This window comes from Thermobia domestica, chromosome 16 (genome assembly GCF_964235325.1).
Source record: "Thermobia domestica chromosome 16, izTheDome1.hap1.1, whole genome shotgun sequence".
Lineage (NCBI taxonomy): Eukaryota > Metazoa > Arthropoda > Insecta > Zygentoma > Lepismatidae > Thermobia > Thermobia domestica.
The window spans coordinates 41,645,624-41,665,948 of record NC_137469.1 but is presented as its reverse complement, the minus strand read 5'-3'; the positions used below and the strand labels follow the sequence as shown (position 1 = coordinate 41,665,948).

Sequence of the window (20,325 nt, the reverse complement as noted above, 5' to 3'; positions counted from 1 at the left end):
TTGGGCGTCGCACCATATAATGCATCTCTTAGGTGTAACTTGCAATGTCGAAACTTTTCTTCAAATTCGGGACTTGTGGCAACTCTATCACTGAGTCACGAGCTCCCACCCCCTTCTAGTCATTATTCAATAATTAGAGAAAATGTATTAATTAGTGATACATACACCGCAATGTAACCAGTTCCTCATTGTAATAAAAAGATTAGATCTTCACATAAATTAGAACATTGTAAACTTAGATGACGAACAAAGCAAGAATAAGGACTATCTCCAAAAATGTTGATTAGTTTACTCTATAGTACTCTTGCTATGAAGTTATGCTAAGGAATCTTTTGTTTTCGTGTATCTCTGCTAACACGACAAAGAGTAGGGCAGACTGATGAGCGCTTTTAACCATTCTGCAGACAATTAGTTTCAAAAAAGTCACACTGATACTTCGTTGGTCGAATTTTAAGAAGTCAAATACAACGTTTCTAAAATTAAGGTGTCTTCAACAAGTGAAAACCACCAAAAATACTCGTAACACCCATGCGTCGAAGCAATCGTTACTCCCGCTCATAACTTCAAATATAAAATGTATGCATGCCATCCTTCGAAGCTGAAACTCAGAAATCTCTAGACATTGTTCCAAATCCAGTTGTAAATTTGCATTTAAGTCCCAACAAGAAAAATATTGTTCTAAATAAAATTACTCAAATATACAAAAGATTCTGTGTTAAATTTGGAAATGCTTTCAACATTTTAGATCTCAATATAAATTCAAATATTAAAACACAATAATTGGTCCAATCTCAAGATTTAAGATTCCGCTTCAACTACCACTGAAAGAAACGAATCCACCTGCAGTTCACATGGCTTCGGGAAGGTCTAATACTTGCCACAGAATACCACCACCACCACTCTAACGTGTCCTTATTACAAAAAACCTCCCATATTATACCTATTGTTTTTGTTTTACCTTTCAATGAACTATATATATACACAATTTGTAAATATAGCAATTTCAAATTAATGACTTCAAATTTCATGCTTTTTGTTTTTAAATATCGTAGATGAGTCATGTACATGAACTGAACAGGCAAGAACATTTTCGTAGTTTGTAATTTGCATTTCTTAACAAGGCGCTAATTAAGTGTTTTAAAATTTAATAGTTTTAAAAAAGTTATTGGTTAAATCAAATTAGTTTATTAAGCTTAGGTCTCAAGTATAGAAAAATATACGTATATTGTGTTGCCTGCAACGAACATGTACAACCCCGGATATTCAACGTATTTCTTCACTGGGCACGACTAGGTATTATTATTAAGTATCATTTAAATTTACTATTATTATGATTATTATTTACATTACTTCGATAAACTGCACCAAATAAAAGATAAAGGTTGGAAAGTACGAAATCGTAAGAGTACTTACAGTTCCAGGTTCAAACACACATTAACATTACTAACTGGTTTCCCTGTTTTCAAAGACACATTACATCTCGCAATCAGTCAATTTAACAAATATGTTTGCAGCTAGAATGATCCGCCTTCACACTGACTTGAAGCTCTTATGTTATACAGGGAAGCTATTCCATATAATTATTTACTTTGCTTGTTATAACAGGACTTTACTGTATAATTGAAGAGCTGGAGCTTTTCATTATTCCTGATGTTACTAGAATATTTTTCTTGTTACTATTGCGTAAGAACTACATCTAAAACAAAATCTGTATATACACAATGACATATCGCAGTTTCCTTTGATCAGAAAATCATGTTTCTATTTAAAAATCTTTTATTTCCAAATTTCGACTGGGTATAAGACGCATTGGTAATAATAGCTAGGATCTTCTTACACAAATTTCTGACATACTGGCAAGACACAAAAAACATGCAATTGGCACCACCTCAGTTTGTTAATTCATTACGTATAAATTAACAAAAATAAGTCTCACAAATGTAAAAACAACAAAAGGAGTGGAAAAGATCAGCGAAGGGCCCGTCCAAGGGCTACTTTTAACTGTATATTTGATCAATGACCAGGAAGTTTTAACACTGCTCACTTTATGAATTATGGCGTACTGGACGTTTGATGTTCTGGCTTATCTGCTCTTCTGCAGCAAGCTGAGCTCGAAATGAGGCCACCTTCTCCCGGAAGTGTGAAAGAACTTCAATCTTCTCTGCAAGCAAATCATCCAGTTGTTGAGAGTATGCTGAAAAGCAAAAAGACCTCCATTAAGAAAAAAATGTGTCAAATTATTAGTTAAATACATATTTACTTCCTACGAGAAGAGCCATCAATAAGTTCGTACCAGACTCACAACATGAGAAACTGACGATACTATTACGTAATATACTTAGTATAGATGAGCGATTAATTAAGGATCTTCCATATCTCAATGGTAACTAAATTTGAAATTCCTTGCCAGCTCTGACTGCAATTGTTTCCAGTGTAAACTTTATACTGGCTATACAAAAACAATCTTTGCCGTCGATACTTCTTGAAGTGTATTTTTTACGAGATGCAGAAAACTATACTACTCGGTCCATTTATCCGAGCCTACCAAGGGACTCCTTTAATTGTATTTCAATCGTGAACATGATAAGTTCTAACACTGACAAACCAATGACTTACGCAGTATTCAAGGTTAACTGGAACCTTTTGACACCATTTTAATTAAATGGAATGTAGGTCCAAGAAGTTTCATGCTTTCTTAAAAAAATATTTCTTTAACATTGTAACAGAAAAGACTAATGGTTAGTCAGATTAGGCTGGTCATTATTTAGCTGGTTAACGTATCGGATTCCATCATTAACTCTGGCTTTCTAGATCGGAGTCCCCATCTAATTTAAGTAACTCAACCACTTCACCGTATTAGGGCAATACTCAAAACTGTTGGCCCACTGGTAACCGAACTCGGAACCCCGCATTCTTTATAAATTGAAGGTTTTTAAAAAAACTATTCGATTTAATTTGTTGAAGTAAATGCACAACTAATTCTATATTATTAAAAATATTGTATGTGCAACACAGGAAGAACATAGATTACATAGACACGATATCCTAGTTGTTGCTACATCCATACAACGTCGAATTATGTCTCACTGAGTTCTAAAAAGTAACAATTTCAGCCTATGCCTGAAAATGACGACGAACTAGCCAAGGTGGAAGCTTGTATATAAGAAGACTAAACTCTTATAGACTTAATCGCACTTCAAAATACGTCCAACTACAATGAACTATATATATAAGAAAATATCCTATAGGCTCTACGTTAGCTTACTGTCTCAATGTGAACTTGTGTAATACTTCACGTTAACTACTATGTCAAATATGGATCAACTACAAACCAATAAAATGAGGGGAAGGAAAATTAAAGGAAGCTCAAAGAATATGACAATTTTGGAAAGTAAGTGGTTTAAATACTAACTAACAGCCTTTTTTAAAAACATTTCCTATAGTGCAAATATTTGAACGCCCAATAAAACTGCACGTCTATATTTCTGGTCTATACGAAAAGACATGGAAACAACTGTTAATTCAGCCACAGTAGCATTTTGTAGATACTATATAATGTTATTTTCTAAATTTTTATTATTCTGTTGTTTTTTTTATTTTTGCTTTTCTAAGTTATTCACAATTTAAGTGAGGAGTAGCGTAATGACCTCTAATATCTAGATCAACAGGAAGATCAATCAATTTACTTCGGTTGAAACCGTACTCAGTATTCGCCCCAAGGAGGGCGAGTATCACCGAAACTAATTAGAAATAATATTTCAATTAAAACTTCCTCTCCTTTCTCAAAATGCTAATATTTTCTTGACCGTTAAAAGTTTTAGTAAAGCACTGGTAACCTTGATATCACAGGGAGTTACACATACTAGTGACACTTGTCAATGAACAGTTAAATTATTTTTTTTCCCACATGTTAGTCGTTAACCCATGGTAATAAAAGCATAATTATGTAGGTAATTTCACATATACAGGTCACTCAATATAGGTTATTAAGGGTCGGTTAGTTTGCGAAGGCTTCCTTCCAATTATTGTAAGAAGGTAAACCATACCACACATTTTCTTTTGATGTTTTGTAGGCTTACGACTGGCACATCTTTTTCTAAGCAGTTTGGAACATTTCCTACGACGATCTGGAATAGAAATATTAAAGAACTGGAATTGATTTCATTCTTAATAGTTTGGCAAAGTTCGTTTGTGTTCCATGAGAATAGTGAGTGTTGTGTACTGTGCATAGTTTCTGACTGGAAATAGAATACAATTTCAGAGCATGTTTAGTGTAATTATCTTGCCGTCTTCCCTTTATTTTATAGAAAAAGATACACAATCTCTCTCTGTGATCCTACATAAAAAATAAATTTTAATTACAACAGTTTCATACTCTATAGTACGCAATTGTAAGATGATTTTTTTTGTTGTTGCTGTAATTACTTAATTATTCTTAATATTTGAACTAACTGAAGTGAGAAAAGAAAGTAAGCAGTCTTCTTGAATTCCTTGAACTACACATTGAATTTGCATTTCTTTACCACAATAGTCTGCCATTATTTTAGATAAGCCAAAATTAATTTTTTCAAATATACATCCAACACGAGCTAAGTTCATTCGTTCTTTCTATTACCAAAGCTAATATAGGCATATTTGTTAGCCCAACCTACATCACATTACTAGAAACAGTTTCTGCGTAAATTACTTTAGTTTCAAGTTATTCATTTTATTCGGACTTTATTATTATTATTCGCAGAATTTTATTTCATTCCTACATAGGTTTTCTACCTAGGAAAGGTAAGTCAGTGCCTCTGACTAGATTAAAACTTCTTTACATATGAGAGGTTACTGAACTTTTAATATTTTGAATGTATTATGAAAAACGTATAAATGCAATAATCAATGTTAGTCGTTATGTTAAAAGGAAGGAAGACTTTTTGTTATGACAGCTTTTACTATACACAAAATGGAAGAAATAACAAAAGTGAAAAGTAACAGGCTACTGAAGTACAAGGTTGCAGAGAAGCGAAAAAAAATTATATATATTGTAACAAATCAATCAATACACAAATAATTACTAATGGAATGTATGAAACACATTGTAATAATAATGAATTTATTCACCTTCTGATATTCCTACGTCAGTTTTTACTTGGGTATTTCGAATACTTTATTAGGGCATTTATACTCAGAAACAAACATTTACTGTAATCACTTTTTAATAAGCTCTTCACATGTTTAGCTGTACCAACAGTGTAAATTATAGGAAATATCTACAGGAAATATCTACGTTTGGGAGGTGATTTCTGACACCAAGATAAGACGAAGTACAGACCAACCCTGGGTGCACAAATGCTTCCTTTCGGAGTTATAGGTTGCCGAATACATGAGAAAATGAAATTTAAAGATCCATAGCTCCAAAACTATGACCTACCGTAATCGGGTCAAGACTTCACTTAACAACTAATGTGTGTACTATCCAAAAATATGTGTTTAAGAATCCTAAGGTACTTACAAAGTACCTCTATAAAAATGGTTGCGGGAATACCGCAGGATTCTGAAACATGGATATTTGGATAGGGCACATATTAGTTCCTAAGTGAAGTCTTGACCCGACTAGAGTTTTAGAGCTATAGATCTTCAAAGTTCATTTTTTTCATGTTTTCGGCAGCCTATTACTCCGAAAGGAAGCATTTGTGCACCCAGGTTGGTCTATACTTTTTGTCTTATTTTGTTATCAGGAATCATCTCGCAAACGTTATTTGTGTTTTGAAACACCTTGTATAACCAATTATATACCAATACGTAGTACTACATTACAACCACTAATAACTTCTTTTTCCTTTCAATATTCAACAAAAATTATGAACCTATATAGTCTTGTTCAAAAAATTTTGGCCACCCGCCTCTCTTAAATCCATGTACTCTTATCTACAAGTGTAAATAAATGAAACATGAATTTCTTTAGCTATTAAAGATTTTTACTTTAATTCGAAATACAGAATTGCCATACGTAGTGTTGTCAGGTCACAAGCTTTTTAAATGTTGACCACTATAGAATAATTATAAAATCTATCACTACTTAATGATATTTAATTCCTCTCGTTTATCAGATACGCCACAGTTATGTCTATCCATTGACCAGTCTAGTTTCTAGCTACCATTATTCAAATGACTGCACATCAAATTAAATAGTTTACTGCATTTATAATGAATTATACATAAACAATAAACTTTCTTTTGAGAAGTACAAATACCTTCTAATTACAGTATAACCACAAAATATATATATTTTGAAGTCTCAACGCAAACAATACTACCGTTCTAATTAAGTGGCCATTAAAATCCCAACCTAGCAGCGAGTCAAGTAACATTATCAGCATATAGGTAAAACTTTCTTTCCCTTCCGTACGGAATCTCTGTCTCTTCCTTACAGAAGAATACTCACAAAGACTAATTAACATCAATGCTAAATAACAGCCATCCGTACACCCAACATTGGTTTAAAAAAGCCACATTCTGATAAAGAAAAATCATACACAGAACATTTTTATACTTTGGCTCTCAATAAAAATTTCAACTGGCAAAAGAAAATACACATTCGTTTTGTTCAATTCCAACTGTAGGTAAGAGAACAAAGCTTTTCAAAGAAACATACAATGTCAGTCTTTTTTTAACAATAATATTGTACATAGGTTTGTAACTTTAGAAAGAAAACAGATGTTATCTCTTAAGTTTACTGGTAATTGTAATTTACTACTACGTACTGATATAACTGCTTATATGTCTCCTATAAATTTCACGTAAATAGATTATTAAAAAATTATTTACGCCGATGTTTGTTCCTGAGGATGTAGGTCCGAGTGAAGCATTCGAAATATTGAAATAAAAACTGACATACAAGTAGAAACATAAGGTAAATAAATTAGTTTTTTCACTGATGTGAGCGAAAATATTAAGCTTCTGATATTACTGGCTTATCCCCCCCGTCCTCCCCCCATGGTGCAAGCCATCAACTCTGTGTGATTAAACAAACTTGTTAATAGTGCTTTTTAAATAAGTACCAAACTCGTGGAACGAGCTCAAATACTAAGCTACACACATTTTCAAACGTAGTTTCCAATCCGTATGAAGCCAATTTAACTGCTGTATCTTAAATCGTTATCAAGTTACTAAATGTTACTTTTGTTTACAGTGAAGAATTGAGAACTATCAAAGAATGGTGTACATTTTTTATGTTCTGGTGCACGAAACATGAAGGAAAACTGCAGTTGACCAACAACTAAGAGACATCTTGAGAAACAGTGGTGCACAACTGGCGCAAAAATTTTGGAAAATTACAAAATAGAAATCTATGAACTGAGAACCGTCCTGTTAAAACCCCAAGCTAAAATCTCTTGACAAGTATTACACAAGTAGCGCTAAAAAAAAACTCCATGGTTCGTGTTCTGTTTCCGCAAGTTTCTGCGTTGCAGACTGTTTCAGTGAATATGTGACTTCTATGAATAGATTACAATTAATACTAAGTATTAGTCCGAAACAAATCCATATTGGATACATCCAGGTTTAAGATGTAAGGTACATCACAATTCATAACTTAAGTGTGGAATATGGTATACACGAATAGCAAAATTACGAAGTAAATTAAGTTTTCTTATGAGCAATAACGCTACCAAAAGGACATTAGGGGACACATGCCGACTTGAGTCGAATTTTTGGGCTGCAACGAATTAGACCCTTCTACTGTCAGCAGGAATACAAATAAAAGATGACCGGGTCTTCCCTTGAATAATGCTACCCTAAATCCTGTTTTAGACCTTGACCCTTGATGAAAAATTGATAAGTGTTTGTGTGCAAAACTATACGTGGTCATTTGACGGGTAAAAACTGATTCTGACATATGCCATGACTCGATTGTCTTAACAACCCCTGATTTCGGTTCAAACGAACATGTGCATTGGATACAAGATTCTCGTGGTACTGGAATAATGGCAATTCATCTGATATAACTTTTTTTCTTTACGAGGAGAGAGGCTATGTGAAAAGTCAGATTTATGGATGTCTGGTATAAAAAATCAATTATCGACTCTCATTATTGTTGCATGTATCAATGTTACACCGAAATAATCCAATTTGCTTACATGGACTAGTAGCCAAATTTGAATGGGTGTGTAGTTCAACATGAATAGCACAGTTTATGTTCTGTCAAGTTCAGTATGTATCTATGTATAAACCATTCGACATGAAAGCTAAAAACTATTACAAACAAGTTATATATTAAATTAGTGAAAACAATAAGGACACAAATACTTAAGCATTTCATCAAAGTTACTTACGGATGGAGTTTGACACTTCGAAAACATGCATGTCAATATTAACTTGAACATGACTATATATCAATTAGAAGTTCGCATATATTAACCCTTTGCTATCCTCTCTTATTTTTTTTTCTTTCTTTCAATTTGCACCGTAAATTAGTTTTTGGGTCACATATTGACAGAAGGTTGGATAATCCTACGTCAAACAAAGCTAACGAAGGAGCAGTTACCATCGAACGGACCATATCGAATATTAAATCAAAATTCAAATACCTTACGAACATAATTAGAAACTGTCAACGAATTTTTAGTTTGAATTCAAAAATTTTCAACCTCCCTGCGAAATTTTTACAGAATTTATCGAAGAATACAGACAATTCTATTTAACGAACTCAAGCGTCTATCTAGAGTTACTCAAATCTCTTTAGTATTAGTTGATTTAAAAAATCACCTATTGAACTCTCTTCATATTTCCTTTACAGATAATAATAATAATAATCTTACCATCCTGATCATAATCCACTTCATTGGTCATCCTGAGAAGCGAAGCGTCAATATCAACCCAACGAGTAGATGCTTCAAGTACAGCTTTATGAGAATCGAGAACTTCATCTTCTTGAAGCTGCAACTGCGATACAGCCTCATGAAATGTGTACAGGTCTGCTGACAGTTCTCCTTCCTGTAACAACGACAAAAGACTTAGCTTCACAGCTGCCAAAGAATAATGTTAGATGTTTTTTCCAGCGTATTATCTCTAATCCTAACCATGAACAAGATTTGAAAACAATCATTATCTCAAAATAATCTATTATAACTTCTTCGTACTCCAATCTATCTATCTGCCCAAAACAATTACCACTCTACTAGTCACTATCCTAACCTTTCTGGCTTCAACACGGGTTAAATGGTATAATGTACACTCATGTCCAAAATGATTGTCGCATATCTGTAACTGTCTTCTTGTAACAATATAATTTGATAATGATTTTGCGGGGTACTTTTAATAGATACTCTGTATATAATGGGGGAAATGTATATTTGTGGTGAATTCCATAGGAAATAATATAAATTCGAAAATTAGAATGAGTAAAACAAAATGTTGCTAAATGGTCAAGAAAGTTTTATTTTCGTTTTGTTGTTCTCATTTACTGCTCTTGTGAGACGAAATTTTCACATACATGTCTTTGCCGATTATACACATACCAACATTATAAGAAATACCGAGTGAATTCGTTATCAAATTATATTCCTACAACAACATATTTATAGACATGCGACAATAATTTTGGACATGAGTACATCAATTGTACTTCCTACACATTTTTCATTAATTTACATTTCTTAAGTCCCTTCTCTACTACTATTATTATTATTATTATTATTATTATTATTATTATTATTATTATTATTATTATTATTATTATTATTATACATAATCTCTCACAATTTTCTTTTAATTATTATTCACTCTCTTTTCTGTACTCTTCCCGACCAATCTTTAGTTCCAATCTCGTCACATTATCACATATCTTTATGTTCCAATTAGATATGGACATTTCACAGTTACTTTTCTGTAAGTTTTCGAAAGTGCTGGTAGTGAATTAAAGCAATCTGTCTAGCATATATAGTGGAGAAAAAGTTATTTTTACCTTGGACTCGAGGAGTAGACCAAAAACACCTTCAAGGTATTTCTGGTCCCTTTTTCTGAAACGGGTTTTTCTCCACTATGCTAACAACACTGTAATAAGTATCCTTCATCTGTAACAACATATACTTAAATAAAGAACCTTTACAAAGAGAAGGTAAGTTTACGCCATATTCCTTACTTGATTAAAAATACGCGAACTGGATTACAAGAAAAACCGTTAAAAGACAACTTATTTCACATCTTCATGCTGCCCTCCCAGCTGGTCTGGTAGATAAAGCGTGCGCCTTGGGGGCACAGGGTCCCGGGTTAGATATCCAATGGGAAAAGATTGAAATATGAACGCAATACAGTGGTTTGGATTCCACTTTAAATTGTAGGTCCATGTCTCATACAGCCTCTATGCTGAAAGGATATTCCAAGCAACCAGCATTTGCATTTATTTTCATCAGAAGTGTTGCTGATTGTGAAATATCAGAATAGTAGAATGTCACTAACAAAGTTGGTGAGTGAAAACTATTATATTAATCTATAATTTCAAAAAAACCCTTTGCAGTGACACTTATTGACCTTTTCTAGGTTCAATTTTGAACACCAAATGAAATATGACCAGTGCAACTAAAATAATTTGTTTTATGCAGCAGTTTTTAAGTTTACATTGACAAAGGGACCAGAAATGCACTGAAATTTTAAATTTTGTTTAATTATTTCCAGAATGCAGGGTAAGAATAGTTTTTCTTTCCTCTATATACTAAATATGCATTCTACATTTTCCATAAGCAAACTCTAACGTTAAATACTGTAATTTCGCAATTTTCTGGTAATTGTTTTCCACGTCTACTTAAATAGGATTGTCAATTTTGTAAAAATTCATATCGAAAATACATAAAATTACTCACATTCAACGATCGCAGTTGTGCCAGATCGCTATCATCCAACATACCGTCTTCTATTTTCATTGGTTCTTCTGACGGTGAATTCTTCATTTCTGGATCCTGCACTGCTAGCTCTTTCACTCGGTCAGCGTAGCGAAGAGTATTTAAGGAATGTTCACATGAGCTCATTCCGGGACTAATCATTGCGATCTGAAATTATAGGTGAATGAATCGAAGACTTTTCTTTCACTACAAACAACAACAACGAAAAAGAATTTTTACAAGCACTTATTTTTTAAAGTTATTATTTAATGCAGATAGTAATTCCTCATAGTTAGAGACACGTTTTTTTGGTGACACGCGAAAACGCGAAATGTATCAGATTTGTATGAAAATATTGTGTACCTAAAATATATATTTTTCCACTATTTGTTATGTCATATAACGCTCGCGATTAAACGCGAAATTCTGTCGAATTAGCGAAATTTGCAACAAGTCTCGATATTCTATGAAATTTACGCAAAAGTGACAATTTTTCGACGCTTTTGCGATTTATTCATTACCATTATTTGGCAATTAATACCAACGTGATGAAAATTCCCCTTTTTGAGATAATATACCACCATGAATTTTTGAAATTTTACATGCAGTTACAGAATGAGCTCCAAACTTTGTCTACTGGTAAAGTGGATAATGTGGAAGGTGTGTTAGATGAGCATTCAGAAATCGCTGCAAAGTGTCTCCAACTAATGTATCCTCGTCGCCAAAAGTGCCTTTACATCGCTGTGACGGGTATGTGATCGCGCAGTACTGCAAGGAAGGGATGGTTGCATAAGAAATTGTGATTAATTTTGAAGAGTTTTTATTTTGACTAGGGAATTAACATAGGTGAAGGGAGAAAAGACACAGATTTGAAGCATCAGTGCACTGTTATTGAAGCATCAGTGCACGAAAAGATTCGTATTCTCAGTTTTTCTACTTATTGTTTTATATGTTAAGTTAAACACCACAATATGTATCACTGATATCGCAGATCGTATTATTTTTAAAATCGTGTTTGTAACCTATTGTCAAAACATTCATCTCCAGACATGATGTAGAGAGAAGAGAAAGAGATACGACATCTGTAATATATGTATATGTGATTCACTAAGTAACTGTAGAAATTAGTTAAAGGACACATAAGAGAGCGAAAAGCAGGTCTAGAAGTCTGAACTTTTTAGAAACGTCCTAGATAGGTGAAAATATAGTTAAAAATTACGAAAGGTATCATGTAATTTACCTTTCTTTTCTAGTATACTTTTTCTTTCACATCCAAACATCTCTATTCAGAATTACATGATAAAGGTGAGGAGAGAAACATTTCCATTTCAAGAATTATATCAGGAAAAAAATCTTTTGACTTAGACTAGTTTCGAACTCGAAACCCTTGAACCCATAGCTCAGCGCTCTACCGATTGAGCTAACAACTTCTGCAGAAAAAGCCTGATTTCTACAACTACCGGTAGCTGAATGGTGTGTATTAACCAAGTTGGCCGAGATAATAGCTTCATATAGCTATTGCAATAATAATAATATAAAGCAGAAGAACAGAATTTAAAAAGTCGCATATGTTAAAAGTTTGACGTGCAGAGTAAGTCCTAATATAAGGTTTTATCAATTATATATAATAAATGTAACCGTGGTTTATTCGTGCGTGCTACTCAAACTGCGCAACTCACTACCGTAGTCCCATAAGGGTTGTACGCGTATGGTACAGTAGCCTTGCGTCCTCCAACCGTGAAGAATGTTTCAGTTTGAACCTATGCTTGTCCTAAGAGGAAGGAGGAGATTCAAAGAAAGAAAAGTGGTTTAGAAATTATGCAAACGTAGAATATCTTACGAGGTGAGGTGATATAGAGTTCAGCGTGTCTTTCAGGTACTACTCTATACAAGACGTGCATCTACGACTTAACGTGAAACCCGAACCACACGACTCCTGACGAGAATCGAAACCCGTATCACCTTTAATTCTATTATGGGAGACACAGGAACATGTAAAAATAATCGAAAATGAACTATATTAATGTTAAATCCATAGCTTTTGAGTACAAAATTTCTCAAAAGTAAATCCCCACGTTAAGCGGGTGTGCATATCCAGGCTTCTAACTATGAAAACATTTACGATCACTCTAACCCCAATCATTTCACAGATTCAACCTGTTGTATATAAGTTATTAGGACGTAAAATTGAACATAATTTATACGAAAAAGACTTTTATGCATTGCAAGACCTGTAACTGCCAAATATTCACCACAAACTTATAGTCGTATCGACATAAACAAAACGAAGTGTGAAGCAGGAAACTACTTTACCCAAAAGTCAAATGAGACGCACTGAAGACATACGAACCAGTCGAGCGGTTTGGGTCAATAGTCTATCAATTAGAAGTTTGTGTGTTCAAACCCTGAAGGAAGTATTCTTTTTTTGTTTTTGTTTATTTAAGTGTGTTCCTATTTTCATCAGAGGACTGAGAACATTTCTGTAAATAAATCTTTGGCATTACTTTTCTCTCAAATTCGATTAGAAGGAAACATTATATGAATTGCAAATCTAAAATCAACAGCTGAGAACAAAATATTATGTTCAATATTTCATTATTATCCTTTGATTTGTAATGAAAAACTAATTATAAGCATTGACGATTTCAGAAGATTCTCCAACGGTAATGGTCAATATATGAATGAGAGAAAACTGATAAAACATTATTAGTCCACTTTGAGCATGATCGAAGATAACTTATGGCCACGAAGGGGGAAATTTATGTCGACAGAGTCTCAAATTCTCCCACAGGTCATGCCCTGAAATCATCACTGTTTGAAAGGTTTCCTTAACAAATAGAATATTACATTTATTTCTCGTTCTACGTTTTGAAATGGAAAAATCATAATTTTAAAGTGAATTATACGATAAGCATAAAGATTTATAGAACTAATGAAGTAAATATTCTTGTGTAAGTTATCGATTTCTAATCAGATTAAAACTCGAATATTCGTTTGCATCGCACTTTAAAGTAAATTCTCTCTATATATAATTCTTACTGGAAAGTATGTTTAACTCCAATCACTTAATCAATATTTTTAATAATATATTTTTATTGTAATACTTTTACTATTCAATGTTGTATACACTACATTTCCCAAAGCAAAACCTCGCAAATGTATAGTGGACTAGTGAATATTATCAAATAAATTATCATTTTGTTTACGCAAATACTTCATCGCCTCATTTGCAACTTCGTACTTTAAATAATGATAATAATAATAATAATAATAATAATAATAATAATAATAATAAAATCATAACCATACCTTTATCAGAATTTCAGGCTTAGTCAATAAATGACTTCAACGTGGTCTCTATTCGAAGTTCTATTTAATCGAAACCGATAGGAATACAGAGAGAAACTTCGAGAACAGATAAAAGAAAAATGTTACCTTGCTAGAACTAACCTTTAAGAGTTCCTTTCAATTTACAGACAAATGCCTTAGGCACTTTGTTTCTCTCTTTTTAAGTTAACTGATTCACCGAATGTATCTGAATAACTTGTCTCTATTTTGTGCTCGGTTATATACGTTTTATAATCATTTCCGTTAATCTTGAACGACAGAAACACGAATACAAAAATATCTAAGGGAATTAAAATTCCAAACTCCCCCACCGGGAATCGAACCCGGGACCCCATGCACCTAAGGCACACGTGCTACCCACTAGACCAGCGGGGAAAGCAAGTGAAATGCATTTTGTAGTATCTGAATTTACTATCTACTTCATGATCGTTATCATTGCAAGTGGTTTGGGTATCAAAGTGGAAATGAAGTTTACATCTATTTCATCCTGCTGTAATAATGTTTACCGTATTCGTTACTTTGAGGAATGATATATGTTATTCCTATAGGTTCTCTTACGTATTCGTCCGTAAATATTATATAAATTATCAGAATTATTCATGATCTTCCATGGAAATTCACGGGCGCATGCACAGTAGACAGGCAGTGTAATTGAAAGGTGAGTTCAGCAGATATTATATATTTCGCCAACATTATTTAATAGCTATGTAGAAGAGATAGCAAAAAATGAGTTTTCATAATGAAGATGGAATTTCGGTAGGAGATAGAATGATGAGGTGTATACGGATTGGGGTTGATATGATAGTTGTTTCAGGATCTAAAAAGAAAATTAATAAGATGTAGAAAACTTGAGAAAGGCTTCTGAAGAATATGGAATGAAAATAAATGTTAGAAAGACAAAATCCATAGTGATTGAAACGAAGCGATCGGTGTCAAATATAGAAGTAGGAGCGGGAAAAAAAACAGGTGACTAGTTTTTGATGTCTGAATAGTATTATTAGTGATATGACATGAGAACGTGAAATAAAAGCAAGGATAGAAATGGCAAAAGAAGCCTTTAGGATGAAGAAAATACTATTTTGTGGGCCCTTAGAGTTGAAAAGAAAAGACTCTTAAAATGCTTCGTGTACTGTATTTTACTGTATTTATAGGACAGAAACATTGACATTACGCAGAAATGATTAGAAACAATTGGAGGCTTTCGAAATATGTGCGTGGAGAAGAATGGAGAGAAATAGCTGGGTCGAGAGGAAAACGAATGAGAGGGTTGGAAATGGAAGGAGAAAAATATTATTAAGAAGAGGAAGAGAAACTGGTTGGAATATTGGTTAGGAAGGAACTGTATCATGAGGGATGTGCTAGCGGGTATGGTGGCAGGAAAGAGATGGAGGGGACGAATTAGACTATATAGAAACATAATTAGGCTATTGGCGATATCAAAACAGAAAAATCGTATGTGAAGATGGAGAGGTTAACAGAAGATTGTGGAGCATGGCAGCTTCTCAGCTACGGTAAGTGACCGCTGGTAATGGCGGAATACTTCTGATATAATGATGCTGATTATGCACAGAAGAAGCAGAAAGTTCCACTTTACTGTCATTGCTAATACGAATCACAATGCAAATTTCTACAAGTTGTCAAAATGCCTAGCTCTAAAGGCTGTAGAGAACTATCTGCTAGTCTGCGAGGAGAAATTATAGTCTAGTAAAAGTGGAACAAACTCTCATTCAGATCGCTTGGGTTTTGGGCTGCGACGAGAAAGCAGTGAAGAAATTGATTTAGTGGTATGAATAATAATAATAATAATAATAATAATTATTATTATTATTATTATTATTATTTATTTCACAATTCATTTCTGCCAGTAGCTTTCGCCCCCTTACTCCCACTTCATGCTTACTCAGGAGGAAGCTGCGCGTCCCCAGGTTGGGAACCACTACTTTCCAATAAGGAATTCTGATAGCCTGTTAGAAATTTGCATTTTGACTAATATCAGTAAACTGCATTCTTCTGTTTCTACTGCGCATGCACCAGTGAATTTTCATGGAAGATCATGAATAATTCTGATAATTTATATAATATTTACGGACGAATACGTAAGAGAACCTATAGGAATAACATATATCATTCCTCAAAGTAACGAATACGGTAAACATTAATACAGCAGGATGAAATAGATGTAAACTTCAGATAGTACAAAATGCATTTCACTTGCTTTCCCCGCTGGTCTAGTGGCTAGCACGTGTGACTATCTTGGCAGTGACGTCAACGCTCTCAGTTGCAAGGCTACCAACTTACGCTATTCACAAATAGTGCTTAGATGGTACACTGAACGCTTCGCACGCCACGTCGTAACTACAGTTTAAAATTAAGCTGGTAGCGAACTAGAGAGAATTTAGATAACAATGTATTTGAATAATGCAAGCATATATATGTGCATTGTTACGACAAAGAAAGAAAAAATAAGATTAGATCCTATATTTATGTCGTCAAACGACAATATCTTTCCTTTTAAAAAGCAGTTTTCTATTTCCAATAGATTTTTTTTTAAAACCTAAATCCCAACATGCGCAGTATTTGTTGTAATGCCCACTCAAAACCTTTGAAGTCAATGCTTTTCTTAAGTTCGTACAATAATTTATTTAAGGTGGCAACAATGTCTTCAGCATAGAGATTGTAAATTGTTCTACGAGCTACTACTTCATCGAAAGAATCTAAATTTATTTGTCTTTTCTGTATATTTGGCCTTGCTTTACAGGGTGTTACGACGGGTTGTCCAGACTTTACTCCTTCTCTTTCACAATTCGTCACACGGATCTCTCACTGACACATGTTGCTCGAGAGGTTTCATGAACACTGTCAGATTTATTATCGTTTGCTGCAAGAAAAGTTGTAAACATTAAAAACAATGTCTCCTGCATCACAATGCAACGGCTTGCCTTTCTTTAAGGTACTATCAGCCATTCTTATACACTAAATTTCGAGAACGAGAATAAAACAAAGGATAAAACAACTTTCACCAGTCAGCATAGACTGTACAGCCCTACACAAAGAAAACACGCGCTTTTCAGTTCATTTCATTTCGCTTTTGTTTTTTAATTTGTTTGTGTGTTTTTCCTGGAATGCTGTTCTTATGTCCTATTGGTAAATGTTATACTTTTCGAAGCTACATTCACTAACCCCCCTCTGTTTCCGCGACCAGGAAACACATTCATATATCATCCTCTAACTCAAGAACCGTGATAGGTAAAGACATGGGAGTTTCTTTAAAATAAACTTTGGACTCCCCTTCCCATTTCGTCCACAGCATGTTTGTGTCTATATTCAATAGAACGAAAGTTTGTAGCATGTTGAAATCTGAGTGTTGTTAGAACAGAATAAACATAAATGGCTATCATTTAAAATTATTTTCCACATACTTATAATATAAAATTCAAATATAAAATAACCATGTTCTTCATGAAAATTATATAAATATAATAGCAAAAAAATGTAGCATTTATGTCTCCTCGAACTCCAGTTATCGTTATACAAAGATGAGAAGTATATATATCAAAAACGAATCTCCCATTTCGGTTCATTTCCTTTCGCTTTCCTGTTGTAGTGAACGGAGCGTGCTTTTAAGTTGGTATTTCTGTTCGCGCATTTTCTCTTTCCTGGGATTGGACGTTAAATTGAACGAAGCGTCTGCTTTAACCAGTGGGATAGCATTTGAACAAGAGCGAAGTTTACGTCACTGCCAGGATAATTCTCGGGCACTATAAAAGTTACTTCCAATCCCACCAAAGTAACATTTTTCTTTCACTTGTTTTAGAAGTTTCTCTCTGTATTCCTATCGTATTCGATTAAATAGAACTTCGAATAGAGACCACGTTGAATTCATTTATTGACTAAGCCTGAAATTCTGATAAAGGTATGGCTATGATTTTATTATTATTATTATTATTATTATTATTATTATTTAAAGTACGAAGTTTCAAATGAGGCGATGCAGTATTTACGTAAACAAAATGATAATTTATTTGATAATATTCACTAGTCCACTATACATTTGCGAGGTTTTGCTTTGGGAAATGTAGTGTATACAACATTGAATAGTAAAAGTATTACAATAAAAATATATTATTAAAAATATTGATTAAGTAATTGGAGTTAAACATACTTTCCAGTAAGAATTATATATAGAGAGGATTTACTTTAAAGTGCGATGCAAACGAATATTCGAGTTTTAATCTGATTAGAAATCGATAACTTACACAAGAATATTTACTTCATTAGTTCTATAAATTTTTATGTTTATCGTATTATAATTCACTTTAAAATTATGATTTTTCCATTTCAAAACGTAGAACGAGAAATAAATGTAATATTCTATTTGTTAAGGAAACCTTTCAAACAGTGATGATTTCAGGGCATGACCTGTGGAAGAATTTGAGACTCTGTCGACATAAATTTCCCCCTTCATGACCATAAGTTATCTTGGACCATGCTCAAAGTGGACTAATAATGTTTTATCAGTTTTCTCTCATTCATATATTGACCATTACCGTTGGAGAATCTTCTGAAATCGTCAATGCTTATAATTAGTTTTTCATTACAAATCAAAGGATAATAATGAAATATTAAACATAATATTTTGTTCTCAGCTGTGGATTTTAGATTTGCAATTCATATAATATTCCCTTCTAATGGAATTTGAGAGAAAAGTAGTTACCAAAGATTTATTTAAAGAAATGTTCTCAGTCCTCTGATGAAAATTGGAACACACTTTAAAAAAAAAAAAAAAAACTAATACTTCCTTCTTCTCCTTCCTCTTAGGACACGCATAGGTTCAAACCGAAACATTCTTCACGGTTGGAGGACGCAAGGCTACTGTACCATACGCGTACAACCCTTATGGGACTACGGTAGTGAGTTGCGCAGTTTGAGTAGCACGCACGAATAAACCACGCTTACATTTATTATATATAATTAATAAAATCTCATATTAGGACTTACTCTGCACGTCAAACTTTTAACATATGCGACTTTTTAAATTCTGTTCTTCTGCTTTATATTCTTCTTCTTCTTCTTCTTCTTATTATTATTATTATTATTATTGCAATAGCTATATGAAGCTATTATCTCGGCCAACTTGGTTAATACACACCATTCAGCTACCGGTAGTTGTAGAAATGAGGTTTTTCCAGCAGAAGTTGTTAGCTCATTCGGTAGAGCGCTGAGCTATGGATTCAAGGGTTGCGAGTTCGAAACTAGTCTAAGTCAAAAGATTTTTTTCCTGATATAATTCTTGAAATGGAAATGTTTCTCTCCTCACCTTTATCTTGTAATTCTGAATAGAGATGTTTGGATGTGAAAGAAAAAGTATACTAGAAAAGAAAGGTAAATTACATGATACCTTTCGTAATTTTTAACTATATTTTCACCTATCTAGGACGTTTCTAAAAAGTTCAGACTTCTAGACCTGCTTTTCGCTCTCTTATGTGTCCTTTAACTAATTTCTACAGTTACTTAGTGAATCACATATACATATATTACAGATGTCGAATCTCTTTCTCTTCTCTCTACATCATGTCTGGAGATGAATGTTTTGACAATAGGTTACAAACACGATTTTAAAAATAATACGATCTGCGATATCAGTGATACATATTGTGGTGTTTAACTTAACATATAAAACAATAAATAGAAAAACTGAGAATACGAATCTTTTCGTGCACTGATGCTTCAAAAACAGTGCACTGATGCTTCAAATCTGTGTCTTTTCTCCCTTCACCTATGTTAATTCCCTAGTCAAAATAAAAACTCTTCAAAATTAATCACAATTTCTTATGCAACCATCCCTTCCTTGCAGTACTGCGCGATCACATACCCGTCACAGCGATGTAAAGGCACTTTTGGCGACGAGGATACATATCAGTTACGAATGTTGATGTGAAGAGGGTTCTCTCTTCTTACAATGACATACCAACAAAAGAACAAATTTAACATCAGAAAGCATTGATATAATGATTATGTGTTATTTGCATAAGTAAATTGTAAACACTGTTATTTTTTTTCTAGTAATGTTCTCTCTGTGTGCGATGATATTTTTATTCAATGAGGATGTTTAGTG

General features: G+C 33.4%; 1 protein-coding gene across 2 annotated transcripts in view; it reads right to left on the bottom strand.

The window, feature by feature from the left end:
- Positions 1-330: 330 nt before the first annotated feature.
- The window catches only part of Klp10A (kinesin-like protein 10A), a 171,946-nt gene continuing 151,951 nt past the window's right edge, over positions 331-20,325 (bottom strand). For both annotated transcript variants that reach the window (XM_081742367.1, XM_081742368.1), the window contains 3 exons: positions 10,845-11,030; positions 8,805-8,979; positions 331-2,194 (listed from right to left, as the gene is read on the bottom strand). In XM_081742367.1, coding sequence (XP_081598493.1) covers positions 2,046-2,194; positions 8,805-8,979; positions 10,845-11,030 — 510 coding nt within the window. In that variant the 3' untranslated portion in view covers positions 331-2,045. The remainder of the gene's footprint in view (positions 2,195-8,804; positions 8,980-10,844; positions 11,031-20,325) is intronic.